The sequence below is a fragment of the Podarcis vaucheri genome (genome assembly GCF_965113315.1).
Source record: "Podarcis vaucheri genome assembly, chromosome: 3".
Taxonomy (NCBI): Eukaryota; Metazoa; Chordata; class Lepidosauria; order Squamata; family Lacertidae; genus Podarcis; species Podarcis vaucheri.
The window spans coordinates 55,909,064-55,929,592 of record NC_138761.1 but is presented as its reverse complement, the minus strand read 5'-3'; the positions used below and the strand labels follow the sequence as shown (position 1 = coordinate 55,929,592).

The 20,529-nt window shown below is 41.8% G+C and overlaps 1 protein-coding gene across 4 annotated transcripts in view; it reads left to right on the top strand.

Moving 5' to 3' along the window:
* TULP4 (TUB like protein 4) overlaps nucleotides 1–20,529 on the top strand; it is a 96,889-nt gene that overhangs the window by 52,997 nt on the left and 23,363 nt on the right. For all 4 annotated transcript variants that reach the window (XM_082215187.1, XM_082215188.1, XM_082215189.1 and 1 more), the window contains exons 3-4: nucleotides 13,115–13,243; nucleotides 13,867–14,028. In XM_082215187.1, the coding sequence (XP_082071313.1) occupies nucleotides 13,115–13,243; nucleotides 13,867–14,028 (291 nt within the window). The remainder of the gene's footprint in view (nucleotides 1–13,114; nucleotides 13,244–13,866; nucleotides 14,029–20,529) is intronic.

Genomic DNA, 20,529 nt, shown 5'->3' with positions numbered 1-20,529 from the left:
GACATAGCTGCTGCATAGGTTTGTACATGGTGTGGCAATGTGCTCTTTAAAAACAAAACAAAATGCCTGCCTTGTTTTCTGTGAGAAGTGGTAGCAAAATTGCTAACAACTTGCGTGACTTTTTACTAAAAAACATTGGCATTTGATTTCCTCTGTTGACAGAGCACCTGAGCTCATTTCATTTGCTGTTGCAGCAGGAGGCTTCACAGCATCAAGAATCATGATTGTGCTCTTTTTAAAAAATGCTGCTGCATTGCATGGGGCAACTGTCAAGGCACATTAATCAGATTAAAAGCAAAACAGTATCCTTTAATATAACTATGTCAAATAGCATCCATACGCAGCCAGCTTGTTCACAGAACATGTCAGAAATCAGTTCAACTCAGAGAATCCAGAGCATGAAAACAGTTGGATACCTGGGGAAAAAGCATAGGCACAAAGGCTACAATTTTATGCAATTTAATGTAGGGAACCAACATTATGGATGATGCACACTGTACCGACTGTGCTGGCCCCATGAATATACAAATCTGATCAGCAGACTGGCAGAAAACCAGTGCCAGCTGAAAAATGGCATTTGATGATCCTTCCAGGGTTTTCAAAGGGAAAGGATGCTATTTGGGCCATGACTTTAAGGAAGACTTGGTTGTAAGCACCATAGATTTCATCTATCCAGCAGGGGAGAGAAGCAGCCTTCCACTTGCATAACTGATGCAGATGAAAACGTGCATCTCAATGCTCATTTTCATGTTGCTCATCCAGCCCACACTGAATTGGCAAGACGTGGCCAGTGCACCATTAGTTGTCTAATTGCATAGAGTTAAAGGTGGGTCAGAGCCAGTGAAACCAGTGGCAGTTTCCCCAGCCCTTTCATTTTCTCTGGTCTACATCTTCTGCCAGGAACTTTCTGTTTCCATATAACACTCTATGGTGCCTCAGCTGGCCTTCAAAATAAATGCCAGCTTACCCCAGGCATTGCCCTTTCTGTAAAAAAAAAATCTGTGGGAGTGGGAAAAGATAACCCTGTGATCAGGGCTATTTGGGGAATGGTAGGTAAGTAGAAATAGTCTAACATAACTCTTGTTGCCACCTTGAGAACCTCTAGGGCAGAAAACGCATTCTTCAAAGGCTCTGGATGCACATTTCATGTTACATCTGCATGATGTTTGGGGCAGGACTTGGGTTTGCTGATTTTGCTCTCTCCAGTTCATTCAAGTGACATAGGAACTATGCTGACATTTGCACTTACATAACTATGAACTTATGCATCCCAGTCTGCAGAAGAGACAAAAGGCTTTATGGGGCCAGAATTTCTGGTGCAATCCATTCAGGCACTTGCTCCGGAGAGAGGTAGGCTGAGCAGTTGGATGCAGGATAGAAGAAAGTCCCACCCACCTCTTTCTCTCTCCATGAATAGGGAAGATGAAAAGCTGAGTTGGTAATTCAGAGGGTTGGATTAGAGCCTCGTGGTCCCTTCTATGATTCTATTCTGTATACATATAGCTTTATCACATTGGTGTAGAAAAACTGACCATGCTTATCAAGTGCTGAGGTTAAGATTCTGATTTTTGGGGCGTGGGTAGAGACAGAGTTAGTGACTCTTTCATTAACTTGCACCATTTAATGGTCCATCATAATCTGGGTTTGTAGAGAAGCTGTCTCCAGAAGCTGCTGTGGGGTATGAGCACAACTAAGGGAAACTCACAAATGCAATCCTGGTGGAGAGAACAGCTAGTCTTTTTGCTGATCTACATGCTGACGTGAAAAAGCCCACAGGCTTCTGACTTTTATAGAACAAGTCCAGCACATGTGGAAAGATTGTGATGTAACTCTCTCTGCCTACAAAGAGGAGCAACTTTCCTCCAGAACCAGCATTGTGAAGAGTTTGAGAGTGTCACAAATGGTTGTGATGAAAGCTTGTGTATATTTTATTTTTGAAAATAGTATAGTACAAAAGAAAAAAATAGCTTGGCTCGACTAGATTTCTGACTAATACAGTTAAGCCGTTGCTTTAATGATAGGATGCATTTTTATTTGTGTGTGTGTGATCTTTATTTTCCTTTCAAAGGACAAACCAGTTGTTTAGTTTTTCTTTTAAGACCTAGTTACAGGTAGGTAGCCGTGTTGGTCTGCCGTGGTCGAAACAAAATAAAAAAAATCCTTCCAGTAGCACCTTAGAGACCAACTAAGTTTGTTATTGGTATGAGCTTTTGTGTGCATGCACACGTCTTCAGATACATGCACACAAAAGCTCATTGCAGTGGTACCTCGGGTTACATACGCTTCAGGTTACATACACTTCAGGTTACAGACTCCGCTAACCCAGAAATAGTGCTTCAGGTTAAGAACTTGGCTTCAGGATGAGAACAGAAATTGTGCTCTGGCGGCGTGGCAGCAGCAGGAGGCCCCCATTAGCTAAAGTGGTGCTTCAGGTTAAGAACAGTTTCAGGTTAAGAACAGACCTCCGGAACGAATTAAGTACTTAACCCGAGGTACCACTGTATTTCTTTTAAAACCATTATCGTATTTAAAATCACTTGACAGATTCTAATCTTTCCCCCACATCATAACATTAATAAAGGCAAATTACTACAAAATGTTGAGACCCCATTGCTGGTTATTGTATGCTCTGTGGTTTAATTTGCACATTAGCAAAGCCTTCTAATTGTGAAGGAAATGATCTTTTCCATCCTAGCTACTGGGAAAGGCTCTACTCAGTGGTAGAGCACATGCTTGGCATGCCGCTGCTCTCAGATACAATCCTTGGAATCTTCAGGTTGGGCTGGGAAACCCTCCTGCCTGAAACCCTGGAAGGCCACTGCCAATCAATGCAAACAGTACTAAGCTAGATGGACCAATGTTCTGGCTCAGTATAATGCACTTCCCCATGTTCTTCATGTGCAGGAGGAGAACATGTGGGGTGGAACAGGAAACTTGATTGACCCCAAGGTATGTGCTGTAATGTTAAAGATGGCTGAAAAGACCAGAGAAGGTAAATGCTGGCTCAAGAAGTGTAGGCAGATTTTCTCCATGTCTGGTGGCAATGCCAGAAGGTGAAAAGCTTCTGGTCAGTGGCTATAAATATGATCAAAGAAATCTTCCAAGTTAGTCTAATTACTTTCCTCTCATTATGCCTTTTAAATTAATCGCAATGTGTGGTAGCTCTTGAGAAATTTCAAACCCAGGTGTTGAATGTACTCACCATAGCAAGAATATTATATTCTAAGACTTGGAAGAAAGAACAAGCATCAATCAAACAGGAATTAATTTGGAAATGATGGGAGCAGTTAGGACTGATAAAATTAACATCAGTGTTATGCTCTACCTCCAGTGAGTCTTTAAATAAATTGAACTTAGTCATGCGATATATTAAGCAAGAATTGGAAATAAGGGTGATAGAAATTGATTATTTCTGATTATAAGGAGTGTTTTTGTAAATAAAAAAGGTTTTTCTACTATTAAATATTTTTTATAGTAGCCTACATACATAAGTGATTTTAAATTCATAAATCTTCTGATGATATTAGTAATATATTTAAGGTATATGTAGTGTGTGAATGAGAGGAAGAGAGCTTATAAGCAAGTGTGATTTGACTCAAAATGTTTTTTGGATGATACCTATGGAAACATACTGCCTCCAACTGTGGAGCCAGAGTATAGTCATTGTGGTTGGTAGCCACTGATAATCTCATCCTCCATTAATTTGTCTTAGTTCTCTTTTAAAGCCATCCAGGTTGGTGGCCATTAGTGCCTCTTGTGGGATCTTTCAACATCTGAGTACAAAAACAAAATATGCAATGCAGAGGACTGAGTGAAGACCACTTTCCAAATATTCCGTGGTGGTTTATGAGGCTCTGTAGAATATTTGTTATGGAATAACTGATGGGCTGAATTAAAAGTGCACAGGAATGGAATGATGTGCGGCTGGCTTGCATGTAATGCTCAGCCATAGTTTAACACACGGTTCACTATAATGAGCTGAATGAAGCCTTGGGCTTGATGCCCCCCTTCCTTGTTTTGTCTGGGCAGCAGAAGGACGTGGTTAGTATTTACTTTCAATTTCAAAGAACCAAGGTTTAGCACTATGTGTGTATAAACCCAAGGCTGGTTGAAAACAAAGGGGTCAGGGTTGTTGTTTTTCTGTGTGTTTTTTAAAGCAACTTTTAAACTATGGATTGTGAAGCTGGATCTGATTCTGGTCCATGAAAATTTAAGCCGTAATCAATTTGTTAGCTAGTAGCAGTGGCAGCAGCAGTATTTGTCAATGTATCTGCCACCTAATCACAATAATCTCTAAGCAGTATCTCTTCCTGTCAACATTCTAGCTGCAGTGCTTTGCCCCAGCCTCCGAACCAGGCCTAAGGGTAGTCCCACAAGACTCTTTGTTGCAAAAGAATTACATCAAAATTGTAAATTTGGGCTTCCAGCTCTAAACTTCGGCTACTGCCATATTGAAAGTGGCAACAATTCTATAGGCTTTTAAACGGTTCAAGTATTTCTGTTTATTAAGATACCGTATATACTCGAGTATACGCCAACCTGAATATCAGCCGAAGCACCTAATTTTAGCACAAGAAAACTGGGAAAACTATTGACGAGTATAAGCCGGTTCACCACTTATATAAGTGTATATTCGAGTAGTAATTCTCAGACAATCTCTCAGAAACTTGCATCTTCTTCCCTGCCACATCTTTCCAGCTTTGTCTGAGTTACTGAACGCCTGAAAGGGAGCAGCCAGTTGCCTGGGGGAAGGCTTTTTTTTTTTTTTAACATGACAGGAGGGAGGAAAATAGTACTGGGAGGATAATGAGAGGAAAGGTATGGTCTCACTTGTCTAAATATAATTCATTCTTTCAGCAGGTTTTTTCCTCTGTCACTTTCCAGATGCTCAGGAGGCAAGCCATTGTTCTGAGGCAGGAAATATGTACATATCTCGCTCCAAAGAATCCCCTTCAGGATTCTACTGAAATATACAGGATTCATACTTTTATAACTCGCCTTTTTCTTTTTTCTGCTACAAGAGGAAAGTAAACACATGATGAACTGACATACACGTTTCATCTTTGCAAAGCAGTAAGCTGATTTGCTCTTCATAACTGTGAAAAAAGAAATGTCTTCCACTTTTCTACTCTGCAGTTGGAATAGGTTTTCCCCCCTGCTTCCAAGAGGGAAAGCTGCAAAAGATGACAGGTTATGAGCACAAAGCTAAATCCTACAAGAGAAGCTGCCTAAACCACATGACCATGTCTCTAATTTCATTTTTTCCCATTTTGTCTTCATGACAATCCTGTGAGGTAGACAGTGCCTTACTTCTCACTTTCATCACTTACTCAAAGCCATCCAGTAACCTTTGTTTGGACTGGGTTCCCCATAGACAATCCTGACATGTTACCCACTTAACAACCCTGACAATGGGGTATGTGAGGATTATATTTGATGAAGCCATCCAATTAAGACAGCACATCCTCTCCCTTTCCTCTTCCTGCTACCACAGCCCCCAATATGGTCTAGATGTTGAAGGAAAACCCAGAACTGAACTGAACTCAATGCTTGTAGAATTTACAACAGGATAGCGGCTATCTTTTGTGATCACATTCTGCCACAAGTCAGCCACAATTATCCAGTTCTTCTTTGTTGTTGGCTTGGCAAAGTTGATACCAGGGTTTTCCATGAAGATTTGTGCCCAAAACGGCTCAAACAAACAACCAATAAAAGACCTATGGAAAATATGCAAAATCAGAATTTTTCTAAATAATAATGCCAAAACCCTTAAACAATAAATATGAAGTAAAAAAAGCGCAGCAGTCAGAAAGGCCAGGATAGGACAGAAATAAAATCAAGGCATCTAAAAGACCTGGGTAAATGAAAAACGGTTTCACAGAAGAAGTCACACAACCTGAACACATTTGATTAGTTATTAGGTTGAAATTAATCCCACTGACCAACTGAAATAGAATTGTTTCTGTAATATTCAACATCATAACCTCTGATCAAAAATAGTTCACTAAAGCTTCATTTCTGTTCAACTTCCACAGTAGATCACTCCTTGCACTGAATAAAGAAATCTCATTTTTTTCCAGAGAGGGAGGAGAAAGGGAAAAAGCAAACAATCCAAGAAATATTTCTAATCGAATAGCTCTTAAAACATGTTTTAATTGCAGCATTTAGCTTTAAAACTCCTTATCTCCCATGTTGCGATAATATGTGCATAATTTATTATCTGCTCTTTAGAGGAAGAAACCAAAGATGACAGTAATTGGCAGAATAATTCATCTTCCCAAAGTAAAACTATAAACATAAGAGGAAGTGTCTGAAATATGAGTTCAACTGGAGGCCATTGTCCAGTGCGGCCTTCGGGGTTTGCAAGCAACTGCACTGCTGTCACTCTGAGTAGAACTTGTCAGTGACAGTTTTTGTTCCTTTGCTTCCAGTGGTTTAAGGTCATTAAAGGATATCCCCCCACCATTCCTCTACCATATGAATGCTGTTTCCTGAAGGATAATATATTCTGTGTTGTCTTTTCATGCATGCGATTTGCTTTTGTGCAGAAGCTGATAAATGATTCCCAGTCAATGAAGTCCAGGAGAATTGACAAGCCTTGATTGAGCATTCAAACTTGTTTAGCCAATAGGAAAAGGTGAAGAAGTAAGGCATGCAAATGTTTGTGACAGTTTAGAATGACTCGGCATTTAAATGATGCTCTCGCATGCCCTCTGCATTTGCAGCATAAGAGACTGACTTTGCTAGAAATAAAATGGCTATGAGGGCTATGCTCTGTCTCCATGATCAGCGGCAGTAATGCTTTTAAATACTAATACTACTAATAATGCTGCTGCTGCTGCTACTACTACTACTACTAATAATAATAATAATAGTACCCCACGCATCTGGCTGTGATACTGATATGGACAGATGATATGGATGAAAATCACAACAAGTCGTATCAATAAAATTCAAGGAAGACAAGTGTGACAGATAAAAACCAGTCCTAAACACAGACCCTTTACCTAAGATGGTGCAGCAGAAGCCTGCCAGTAAAACAAAGGTCTTCAATGGCCAATGGAAAATGGCAGGAGGGAAATTAGGAAGATATTTTCCATCCATTCCTACTGGCTCACATTCTCAGGCTCCTTCCCCACTGCCCTTTCCTTTCAGAATTATTTTGGAACATACGGTTTTGCTCATTTCATTGAGCCATTTGCAAGTCACCTTTTCCCATCACATGTCATGATTAGATTCTGTAAGACAGTCTGAAGGCAGTTTGTTCTTCACCATTGGGAGCGCATACCTGCACCATTTCCTCCATGATGTCTTTAGATGCTGCCTCTGAAAACAGAACATATACAGTGGTACCTCGGGTTACATATGCTTCAGGTTACAGACTCCGCTAACCCAGAAATAGTACCTTGGGTTAAGAACTTTGCCTCAGGATGAGAACAGAAATCGTGCTCCGGCAGCGCGGCAGCAGCAGCAGGAGGCCCCATTAGCTAAAGTGGTGCTTCAGGTTAAGAACAGTTTCAGGTTAAGAATGGACCTCCGGAACGAATTAAGTACTTAACCTGAGGTACCACTGTAAAATGAAAGCGAGAAGCAAGTCCAAATAATTTATTTGGAAGCTTATTTTTTGAGTAAGCTTGACGGGGAAAGTTTATAAAGTTTGAATGTGTGTGTGTGTGTGTGTAGATACTGATCCCTTTTGGTTTTGTTGTTTGGAAGGCTGATTCTCCTGACACTGAAGTGTAGCAGAACCACAGTTGCAGAATGAAGTAGAAGATTGGGATGGCGGAATTCTGGATTGCAGAGATTGTGCATGAGAGTGAGGGTGTCATATTTTTAAACATTGCCATTTGAACTTCTTCCATGTAGTTAAACCAGAAGATTAAGGAGAAGAATTCAGAGAAGTCATCTTTCTGTCACGCACACAGAGGGATTTACACATGGGGGCATTTAAAGATACCAGCCTCCCACCTGAAATCTGAAGCGATTTTAAGTCCACAATTCTACAGTGACATTCTGTGTATTGTGTAGAACAGTAGAACAGCTTTATAGAGATTTATTTTAAAACTGAATTGACATTTGCTTGGTTGGAGTCAGATTGGTCACATGCAGAGGCTCATCGCACAAGCAGGTTTGTTCTGGGATTTCTGAGCAAAGCAGCTCACAAAAGTTCTGGTGCTTTGGGGGGGGGGGGTTAAGGGTATGCATTTGGCTGGCTGTTTTGTGATGGCTCATAACAGGTGATATAGAAAAGGTCAGCCCAGTTTGAAACAAGCCAGGTGAATCAGCCCTGAGCTGTTCATCAGGACCACATGATGAGCTCAGTGTAGACTTTTTTCCGCACTGTTTAGAAGAAGCTTGCCAGTGAACTGGGCTCATGGCCAACTGATCAGACAGCCAGTCCACTACACAAAACTATTGACCCTGCTTTAAATACTACACAATAGATACATAGATGTAGATATAGAGATGATGTTTATATTTTAATGTTTTCAACGCTTGTTTTATTGTGTATTTAAGTTCAGGAGTTTAATGTTTTAATGTTGATGTCATTGGTTTATATGCATATAAACCACTTAGAAGCTTATTTTAGCATCAATAAATAAATAATCCGTGTTTAAGATGGGCCATGTAAATTAGTCCATATAGTCAAAGATGGAGAATTATTAAGAACATTTAAACTGGAATCTGCTTCAGAAAGTGTCTGCAACTAATACAAATATCTAAAGAAAGAGTAGCTATTATGAGAAGGATGACATAAACAAGCAATCTCGGCAAAGACCTCCCAGACTTGAATTAAGAGAAGAGAAAGAGGCTGCAATAGGCAATGGCATTGGGCATGTGTCATTGTACATCTCAATTAAATCTCTCTTTAGAATTTGGGAGAGGGGGAGTCAATAATCCCATCCATTGGACCGTTCAGTTGGAACTGAGTAGAGCAGATGATGGCAAGTGAACAGAATTTATGTCTGTATGAAGAGTGTTTTGTAGAAAATCTATGTTGATTTTTGGATGCTGCTCAATTCTCCACCGCTATGGGATAGTACTTTATGCTAATTTTGTGGGGGCGTTCTGAAAAACACCCATTTTAGCCATCTGTTGTCCTGTAGTTATTTGGCTGACACAGATTGATGTTGACTCAGCCTAAGCACATGTCTTTTTCAGTAATACATCTACCACTTCCACCCCTTCACCACAAAAGTGATAATGAAATAATAATAATAATAATAATAATAATAATAATAATAATAATGCTATTATTGAATTACTCCACTTTCCTTCTGGGCTGGGGCTTACCCTCCTCTCAGTTTTGTGGTCCTGCAGTGATGCTTAATGATGGATGGGTGATCCAATAATCAGTAATGGCTTTGCTGATGTGCTGTATGCTGAGGAATCTGCTTTGTTGAAAGGGCTTGTAAGAGGCTCTTACAACTTTAGAGAAAAAGTGGCTGATGTAGAAGTTAAATGGCTTCAGCCTGTATGTTGCATGTGGAATATCTTGTATGAACTGGAGCCTACATGGGCGCTTTCGTGAGGAAGTACACTCTGCCCATGCAATATGCTGATACCTGCTTGTTTTATTTTTTAAAGCAGTGGGTTAACTACAAGCTTGCACGCAAATTTATGCACACAGGCCCTCCGTTACATAAAGTGCTGTGCCCAACGTGAGGGGAGGGAGGCTCCACTGCTGGGCTCCACTGCACATGGAACATGCACACTAGATCTATGTGTGAATCAGACTTGCCCTTCTTTGATACTGTCCAGCCTTTAGACACTACAGATAGATCATTCTACTAGATTTCCTCTGCCGTCATGCTGCTTGATTCCATCAGAGTTGGAATTTCGTTGCAAAGCACCGGGGGCACCATGAATATGGTGTAGAATGGACGTTGGGAGGCTGGGGAAGGGGCGCACTGAATTTTGGCAACAGACAGGGCATCCTTGAGATCCTGAGGTCTACCACTGATTTCATACTTCATTACCAAGAAAGGACGCAGGCAAAAGGCATCAGGTATCTGTAACAATCCAGTTTAGAACTGGCAAGACTTGGCATTTTAGAGTCTAGATTCTGACGCTTTTAAGCAGGTGGCAATTATATGCTGCCTGAAAAATAAGCAAATATTACAAGAATCGGCCTTTATGGAGCAACTATGTTATGACATCCTTGAGTTGAATGTATTGGCTTCTTTTGGTATCAGATAAGGATTGTAACATGAGTTGAGTGAGTATCTTATAACCTCTGCATTATTTCCTCCCTGCAGTTTTCTTTATTGTATCTGTCAAATGTCCCATTACTTTCTCTTTTATCAGGTATTAAAAGGCTCTATTTTTCAAAATGCCCAGCCACACACAACCATAGTTAGCAAGTAGGAATTGTGCAGGCATTGAGTTTTATTTGAGAGAGAGAGAAATCAAGTTCATGCTGTGCTTTTCTAGGTAGTAAACAAGATGTTTTCTTCACCTCCTCCTTGATACTGTTGTGGATGTCATGGGTATGCTGCTGTCATGGTGTGGCTTCATTTCACCCCAGGGATCGAGGAGGCAGTTACTTTGGGGTGATGGCAGTATTTGCCTGCCTGTAGGAAACAGTGGAAGGCATGGTGTGGAGTTGGGGGGTGGGGAGAGAGAAGAGCTGTTGTACATGGAAATGCATAATTTGAGCTTATTATGCATATGTGGGATGGAGTTTTTCTGGCAGCTTTTCCGCCCAACTGCAGAACAGTTCAGAGCAACAATATTGCAATCGTTTCCTTGCTTCTCCTGTAAACATGAGACAGTGCATCTCTCCCTTCCTGACAAAATTGTGTAACATTGCTAGCTATATGGTGGGATGCCCTTGTTAGCTAGCAGGCAGAATTCACTTAAAGCTGCAGAGTGAAACTGACACTGCATCAGGACATGCCTTCTTAGTCATCCCTGGGTTACAACAAAGATCCTGGTGCATAAAACAAGGTGAAACGTTCACCCAACAATCTAAATCCATAACAATCCAAATAGCTGTCATGATACTTTGTTGGGAGCATTGTCATGCTTTCTGGAAACGATGCGTTGATTCATGAGTGCATTGTAAATACTCAGCAGATACTATCTTAAGCCTTCAGCGCATACGAATTTAAAACAACATAACATAATTTAAGAGTCTTATAGCATCTTAAAGACAGGGCAGATTATGTTCCTCACCATTATTGTATGGTTGGGTTCGCCTATATCAGTCACTAGTTTATGAAGTGGCTGACTATAACCAGGTCAACTGGTAGACATTTTTGGCTGTCCCCTTCTCTAGCACTTCTTCACACAGTACTAAAGATTTAGAGCAACCCAACAAAGTTGATTGGGGGTAGTTTCAGGGCCAACAAAAATAAATTCTTCCTATACTCCATAATTGACTTTTGAAATGTGCTTCTGGTATGTATGGTAATTGACACTAGTGTGGCTATTTTTATATAATAAAATATTAATCGATTGCATAGCTCTGTCAGTGGTTATTAGCTACTGTCAGAGCTGCTTCCAGATCCTAGCTCACAGAGGATCACGCTAGCCAGCGGTCACTTGTAAAAGTCTTTTATTGAGTTACAGTTTCCATTCTCAAACTGCTGCGCGCAGCTCTACGTCTTAAGGGTTAGACTGGCGAAGCTCCGCCTGAGTCTCCGCCCCCTGTACACCAGCTAAATGCCCTAGCCTTACTCCACCTTTTCCGCCTGACCGTTCTTCTCTGGGTCCCTCTGCCCCCCGTGGTCTCTTCCTTCCGGGACGCTTCTGACGCTGACCCCCCGGACCCTTCTGTCTCCTTGCGTCGGGCTTTAGGACCTGGCTCCCTTTCCGGGCTGCTTACTGCGCCACCTTCCTGTGCATTTGAACTTGGCGCGCGCGCCCAACCTTCCACTTTCCGCCTAACCGTTTCTTCGCTCCCCGATGGAGGTGTGGCCACTCCTGACTCCTGCCCTCCCTCCTGCTGCGAGCTGCCAGAGCTCGATACCTGGCGCCCTTCCTCTCCACTGCGTTCTGTTGGTGATGCTGGTCCCGATTTCCAACTGCTGCTCTCTGAGCCCCCTCTGGACCCTTCTTCCTGGGGTGTCTCCCTAGGCTCCCCCCTTGCTCTGGCCACTGGCGCCCCTTCCTGTGAATCTTCTGATTCACTGGAAAGACTCGGAGATCTCGGGTCGTCGTCATCGCTCATCTTTTCTTCTGCCTCCTCCCCTTCGCTCTCTGTTTCCTCCCTTGCCCTCGCCTCTGCTCCTGAACCCCTGACAGCTACGATAAGCCAAACAGATTCCTCTGCAGCTAGAAGCAGGGTCCATCTGATGGCTGGTAGCTACAGTGCAGTAGGGCCATGGCTGATTCTAGACATCACAAGAGTTGTGCGGCTGCTACTTTCATTTTCCTTCTCCTTTCACCTGGTAATCCCAAACTAGTGACATCATGTCATTGCACTGAAAGTTTCCCTGCCCCTATGAGTACCCACTAGTGAAGTGGAGCAGAGGAACGTGAAAGTGGAATGACACCATTTTGGACTGATAGACTTTCTGAGGGAGAAGAGGAGGTGCCGTGTTGTTGGGCCCTGTTCAAGCTTTTACATCAAACAGTTTTGATCTCTGGAAAGGCCCATGACTCCAAGCACATTAATCCTTTCAAGAAACTGCCATCTCTCTAGATCTCCACAAACTTGTTGCACAAGAACCTTCCACTCCCACCAAAGTCTGCAGTCTGTCAGAGAGAGGTTTCATGTGTGTGTGGTTTAGCCAGGTCAATGAGTGTGTGCAGATCTCAGAGAGCACATCTGTGTTTTACAACCTAGAGAAAGCTGACAACCCTTTTAGGAACTTGATTTGTTTCCATTTGAAAACATTGGAGAGAGCTGGACTTAAAAGTCCTTGGTTTCAGTAAAGTGTGCCCATGAGGATTCTCCGTTTCTTTTATGGCAGCAGTGAAACACATCCTGCTGTTCTTACAGAGAAGCCTCATCGGCTGAACATTTCAAATTTTTGTAGCCTTAATTTATAATTTAAGCACGGCAATATATTTTTGCTATATCAGATAATGAAATTTCAAGTGAGCTGCATGTTGGAACCTTGTATAGACTCTTGGGAAAAAGTTCTGTTTTCTGGAATCTTCTTAGGTGGTACTGGTAAGATGGAACGAACCATTCCAGAAGCTTGCAACTTGTGATGCAGACGGTGGAATATTTGTTTGGATTCAGTATGAAGGCAGATGGTCTGTGGAACTTGTGAATGACCGTGGGGCACAGGTTAGTATCCCCTCTCTCCTTTTTTCCTTTTAAAGAAAGACCACTAAAGTTCTCACTCCGTGTGGGAAGACTAAATTGTGGAAAGAGCAATTGTTAGAGCAGCATTTTAATTGAACTCCAAAATCCATAGTTGGGCAATACTTTTATTAGGGCCGACAAAAACGTCACAAGATAGAGAGCACATTTTTGAATTATTCAGAACTCTTCTACAGACTAGATGTTACACAAGGTAGGGGTTGTGGTAGGGTGCTCCCCTTCTCCTATGTACAACACGAACCCAGTTGCACCAGCAGAACTGTTTATAGCTGGATACCACCCTTGTCTGGATTGTACTTCATTTTATTTTTTAAAAACTTTTTTTTAGCATGGTTTGAAAATCTGAAATGCAAGATGGTGGCAGCAGCAGATGCTCTTGCATCAATGTTCCCTGCTTATTGGCCAAACTTCTGTTAACTTTTCTTAAAAGAAAAAAAGTGGGGGCACATGAGCCACTTAACTGGAACCTGCTAAACAGATTGGTACCAATTGATTCTAGTCTCATTTGCTTCTATAGGGTGCTGTTTCTTTTACATATGGGCTGCATTGTCGGAATAATGTTCTAGCCTCTTCTTGTCTGTTTTAAGGTGAGTGACTTTACATGGAGCCATGATGGAACACAAGCACTGATCTCCTATAGAGATGGGTTTGTGCTGGTTGGATCAGTCAGTGGACAGAGACATTGGTCTTCAGAGATTAACCTGGAGAGTCAGATCACCTGTGGCATATGGACTCCTGATGATCTACAGGTAAGGTTGCTTTGAAAACAAAAATTGCCACACTCTGTGTGTATGTCAGGGTTGACTATGCATTAATCGGTAAGCACCTTCCTGCTGCACACAGGACAAAAAGATGGTAGATTAATTTAGCTGTATGACTGACACACTCTTGTAACTGATGTCAAGCTACACAAGTGTTCAGTGGTAATTCACATCACATGGCTACATATAGCCCCCTCCAGTCATATGTATATCAAGTATTGAAATGCTTGAAAACTGCTTGAGAGCACCTTCAGTAGTAGACATATTTGATGAGCAGTAGCATTGTTTTTAAATCCAGTCCAGTCCTGAGCTTGGTAATTGCTGCAGCATCCTACCTTCCTCTACTAGGGGAAAGAAAGTGTCTGAGGATAGAATAGGCAGACAGGGAAAGGGTTAACACATTCTCAGCACAAATTCAGGGAGGGAAGCTCACCTTGGGGTCAGAAATGAGCCTCTGCTCATCTCTTGCTTTGTGCCTACCAGACCATGCCTTAAAAGACATGCTCACCCAGGTGAGCTAGCAAATACATTTGTGGACTCCTAATCTCAAACCCAGTTCAGGGTGTTCTATTTTAGAAACCGGTCAATCTAAACCAAATGCAATATTCCATAATGAAGTGTTAATGAAATATTATACTAACACTTAACATTTAGCTCTCTCTGTGGGTCTCATATCACTTTGAAGAGGGAATTAATTATCTTCATGCCACTCTTGCTAAGGTGCACCTTCTCAGCTGCTCATTTTGATGTTGAGGGAAAAGAGAAAGAGAAATTGCTTGCTTTGCTTAAAAAATCTCCCTGGGACGAACCAATGCAAATCTCATTGGACGTGATAAGAAAGTTCTCATTGACTTCAGTGAACACAATTAAATGAAAAGGCTGGGTTCAGAACACAGATCTTCTGGCTCCCAGTTGTATTGTTTTAATTGCTAACCTGCAGTTGCTGTTCAGTTTTTAGTATCAACTTTCCTGACTGAAACATAGGCTTGCTTCTCTGCTCTCTCTCATTTTCACTTCTGTTTTGCTTACGGAGAGCTGGCCGCAGCTTCTGCTGCCTAAAATAAAAAATCAGGGAAAAGCTGATAGCATTTGAAATCCTGTCACAAAGCAAAATACTTTTTTAGTAAGGCCGTGTTTACTTGTTCTGCTGACGCTGCCACACCGCATGTGTCTTGGAGGTTGATCGCAAGACTGAGCCACAGAAATGAAGGCAGTGCAGCTGCTGCTTGGTCAGATGAAGCCGCAGCTGAAGGCAGGCAATTTTTAAAATTATTATTTTAGTCAGAATAGGCTATATTCTGTTAGAGAGTGGGATGAGGTGAGATTTGATATACAAAGGCAGCATGTGGCCATAGCAAGGGCCTAATCAAACCTTGCGCAGAAACTGCTCACCTAGACTTTTCACACAAAATTCTCTTTGGATGCCAAATCCACAGTTCCTAACACCACATGGTTAACATTCCATCATGCTCTTTGTTAATCGATATGGGGAAGGTGGAAATGCCCTCTGATTTTCCGAGATACGTCCTCAGCATGAGCCTTCTTCGGCCAGAGGCCTTAAAATATCTAGGCCAGGGTTCAGCTATCAAGCAACAACATTAGAAGAACAGCTTGCTACCTGGAAGCCATTATCCCCCCAGGAGCCATACGGCGGCTTAGACCTATTTTCAATGTTGTTCTCTGAAAATGCCAAGAAATACGAACACCGTGTTTTGCAAGCTGTAACTCCAAAAGCATTCTTTGATCCCCCTATGTTTATTACATTTCTGATTCTTAGGACCACACAAAATAGAAGCAGAAAGCTTTTAATTAATTAGGCAGTACATTTAGTGTTGCATGGAATGGAGTCAATGACTAAATTGCCAGTATAAAACAGAGCAGTATAACCAATAACAGTGCAATTCAGGGAGTTCAGATATAACAAGGGAAGAATACTCGAGCTCATATCATCTTGATTCTCTTGTTGTATAAACAAAACATTCCAGCATATAATATTTTGGGCTATTTTTAGAATTACTTTAGGTTTTCTTGTTAGTCTTGGCATTTAAAATTAATGACCTCTGGTTGCTCATGCTAAGAGCTTTATGAATGTTTTATATTCCATTGCTGCTCTTTTTGGACTGAAAACGTGGCTTTCTTTCTATATATAGAAGGCTTACATTTTAGTGAGACCTGCCTGCTTTTATATAGTTATAAATTATGGAAACAGACAACACTGCTTAGCTTCTTGCTCAGTCACCTGTTTTATGAGTTTCTGTGAAATGGTTAATAGATCCTGTGTAAAAAGATTGCAGTCCATTGAACTCAGTGGGACATACAATCCAACCAGTAGGTTCAGAGTGTCTCTCACATTCTCCCAAGAATTTTATAGTACTGATGAAAAGCTGTAAAACTTTTGGTGCATATAGGATCTGCAACCATTTAAACCTGGAAAGAGCATTTTCAATATGAAAATCTGGCTGTTTTTTAATTGCCTTGAAAAAGTTTATGCAGCTCATCTCCTGCCCCAGCTGCTCTCAAGTCATACTTGGTAGTAGTCTGCAAGAACAAAAATCCCTTTCCAATATTGAATGTTCAGGGACTCTAAAGCTGGAGAATTCACACTCTTGATTTGAGGTACATCCCCCTGGGACCTACGCCTGGACCTGCTGCTTTGATTTGAAGGTGTGCTTTGGGCTTTAATCAGTTCATAGTTTCTGTACCTTGGATAGTGAAAGGACTGAATATGAGACGGTTATGAAGACTGTAGAGTCATTTTCTGGTCTTTTTATACTAATAAATGGCCAAATGGGTGAACGGAAGCAAACAGAGATTCCCTTTAAGCCTTTTGCCATTGTACCTCTGACAAAACAGATGTAGTTTTCACTTACTGTCTCCTTTCCAAGGAGTGCCTTTTTCCAAGTGGACTTTGATTGTGAGCAAGTATTCTTCATCTGTGGGTTTTCTCCACCATCCCTAACAATTATGCCTCTGGCTGGGGGAAGGCAGGCGGGGAAGATAAGGCACAGCTGATCTAGAAGGCACAGCTGTCTGCAAATTATTAAAAACCTCCAATCAGCCAAGGCCTCATCTTCTAACAGGCAAAACACTGAAGAGGTAGGCAGCTTACACAATATAGCTGCCATTTGGATCACTGACCAAGGACAGCGTGCTTTTGTCAATGGCCTTGTAGTGTTGAATGACTAAGCAGAGACAAAGATATAGATCTTGAAATGTTCCTGTCAGAATGGCTGCAACCTAAGAACTTCATTTATTTCTTGTTTTCTTAAAAGTTGATTGACTTACAGTGCAATCCTACGTGTTCTTACCCTGGAGTTAGTTGTACTGTGTTCAGTGGGACTTAGGTCCATCTAAGTTTGCATAGGATTGCACAATCCCATATTTTGATCCCTAAGCTTCCTTAAAGTATCAGTCAATATAACATGGCAAGATCCAAATAACCTTCCAAGCTCATTTAAAACATATAATTAAAACAAACCAGGCAAAACTAGTAAGCTCCTAAAATAGAAAACATCGGTGTCACACTAACCATACCAGCAATTCTATACTGATACTTCTTGGATCCTGCTAGTTAGCAGTTTTCCACACTGGCACCTTTTTAAAAGAATCCTCCATGATTTCTCAGCAGTGGTTGGATTTAGTTTTTTGCTGCAGTAATGATTGAACATAATGTAATGGGAGATTAGTCAGTGCTCTTCATTTCCTTAAACAGAATGAGCAAGCCTCTTGAATATATTCAGATTCCCAATCAACCGTACTGCATAAACGAATCCTAAAAATGTTCATGTGAAAGAAGGCCCTTTAACATTAACGGACTGGAGCTGAAATGGAAGTACGCGTGACTAAGATTGTAGGGCAGAGTTTAGTTTTCCAGGCATGATGCTCTTAATGCATTTGCCCTTTCCTGGATTATGTTGTATGTCTTCTATAACCTGCCAAAATGTGCAAGCCAGAGCTTGTTCAATACATCAGGGAACAAAACATGCCCAAGGGGAAGATATCTGTAGGTTACAGTCAGCCTTATCTTAGATGATGTACCTTGGCTGTTTGCTAACTGCTATTTTAAACAACACAAAAGCCTTGCCTCCTCCATTCTGTATTTAGGTGGAAACTTTCATTTATTTGTTGCTGTCAGGCTTGTAACACATTGATTTTCCACCTGTCCTATAATGCTCTAGTTCCACCTGATTGAGTCACATTGTTTTTTGCCAATTTTGCTCCAGGGACAAGCATCCACATTGGTCATCAATGGTTGACTACTCATTGGTCCACCATCCCATCATGCTTGTAATTCACAATCATCTGTAAATTGCTCCTGGATGACAGTTAAAATAATTGCAGCAGTGTTGTATCATTTTCCCATCATTTATGCTCCCCAGTGTGGGGACATTTTCAAGTTTTAGAAATTTTAAACATATTCTTGCATTGATTTTATTAGAGGTATAAAGTTGTTGTTATATTCTATATGAATATTTATCACTAAATACTGAATTTCCTCCTTCTTCCAGTTAATCTTCCCCAACCAACTATTCACTTTTCTTAAAAAAGAAATGCAGGGTTTTAATATTACTATAATTTATACTAAATCTGATAATTTATACATAATTTTGATTGCTAATAAATTAACAAATTTCATAAAAAACTGCTATGTTATCTGCAGATAGGCTGGTTTTATGCTCTACATTAACAAATCTTGATACATTGATTTGTTCATGTTGCCTAATTACATCTGCTAAAATTAAACTGAGATAATGAACAACGATGCCAACAAGAAGCAATAATATCTAAATTCTTTTCAAAGCCAAATCAGTTTAAATCTTCTATTAGATAAGCCCACTCTAACATGTGGGGCTGAGGTCCAGCGCTGAGGGCCTTCTGGCGGTTCCCTCATTGCGAGAAGCAAAGCTACAGGGAACCAGACAGAGGGCCTTTTCGGCAGGGCACCCTGAAGCAGAGCGCCCCTCGCCCCGGGCAGACATCGGCCAGCCTTTTCGGTAGTGGCGCCCGCCCTGTGGAACGCCCTCCCATCAGATGTCAAAACGATAAACAACTACCTGACATTCAGAAGACATCTTAAGGCAGCCCTGTTCAGGGAAGTTTTTAATGTATGATATTTTAGTGTTTTTTTGGTTTCTGTGGAAGCCGCCCAGAGTGGCTGGGGAAGCCCAGCCAGATGGGCGGGGTACAAATAATAAATTATTATTATTATTATTAACATATCATACGCTTTGTCTGCATCAAGTACAATACTGTTGGTGTTCTTTCTTTTTAATCGTTTTGATGATGTCTCATGTTCTTTAGATATTTGATTTCAAGGACCTATTTTCTATAAAACCAGTTGGGTTTATGCTGATATATTTAAGGAAGGTTTTTCTGTAATCTGGAAACCAAAAGTCAATATTTTATAACTAGTTTTTCAAACTAGTATAGGGTGGAGGTGGGGTGGGGTTAGCTATAGGATGACCACAGGACAGATGGGGATGTAGAATTGAAAAGGAAAAAAGTGCCTGATGGGAATCAGTGAAATGGAGAAAGAAGCAAGTTTGTGGGAAAGAGCAGGAGAAATGGCAGGGATGAAGAAGATGAAAGCTTCAGTCATGATGGCTTTAGAAAATGTTGTTTGTGGAAGAGTAGTAGTTATGACATGGTACCCAGTATTGCCCATAATCCTAAAAGAGAATTTAATGGTGATTATGGATTTTGGGAGTCAGGAACTCCACTTATTCCTGGTTGATAAGGATATACCATATTTTTCGCCCTATAGGACGCACTTTCCCCCCTCCAAAAATGAAGGGGAAATCTGGGTGCGTCCTATGGGGTGAATGCAGGCTTTTGCTGAAGCTTGGAGAGCAAGAGGGGTCGGTGCGCACTGACCCCTCTCACCCTCTAGGATTCAGGAAGACATCCTCAGCCTAGGCAGCCCTGCGGATAGCAGCCTGCTTCTCGGAGCGTCGGGCGCCCTGAAAGCAGAGTGCCCAGCGCTTCGGGAACACACCCGCAGTCTAGGCAGCCCTGCGGGAGGTCCCACAGGGCTGTCCAGGCTGCGGATAGCAGCCTGCTTCCCGGAGCGTCGGGGACCTGAAAGCAGAGTGCCTGGCGCTTCAGGAACACCTCCACAGCCTAGGCAGCCCTGCGGGAGTTCCCCGCAGGGCTCCCCACGCTGCGGATAGCAGCCTGCTGCCCGGCGGGCAGGGCACCCTGAAGCAGAGCGCCCCTCGCGCCGGGCAGACATCGGCCAGCCCCACAAGCTCGGGGGACAGCAGGGAGGCGCAGCGCCGCCACCCCGCTGTTCCTTGACCTGGTTCGGTTTCCCCGACCTGCTTTTGGGGGGGAAATAAAGGGAAAATTTTTTTCCTTTATTTCCCCCCAAAAAAACTAGGTGCGTCCTATGGGACGGAGCGTCCTATGGGACAAAAAATACGGTATATTTTTAATAGCTGTTTGCTTTGTCTTGAATTCACTGTGGATGTGGGCAGTTTAGCATTTCAG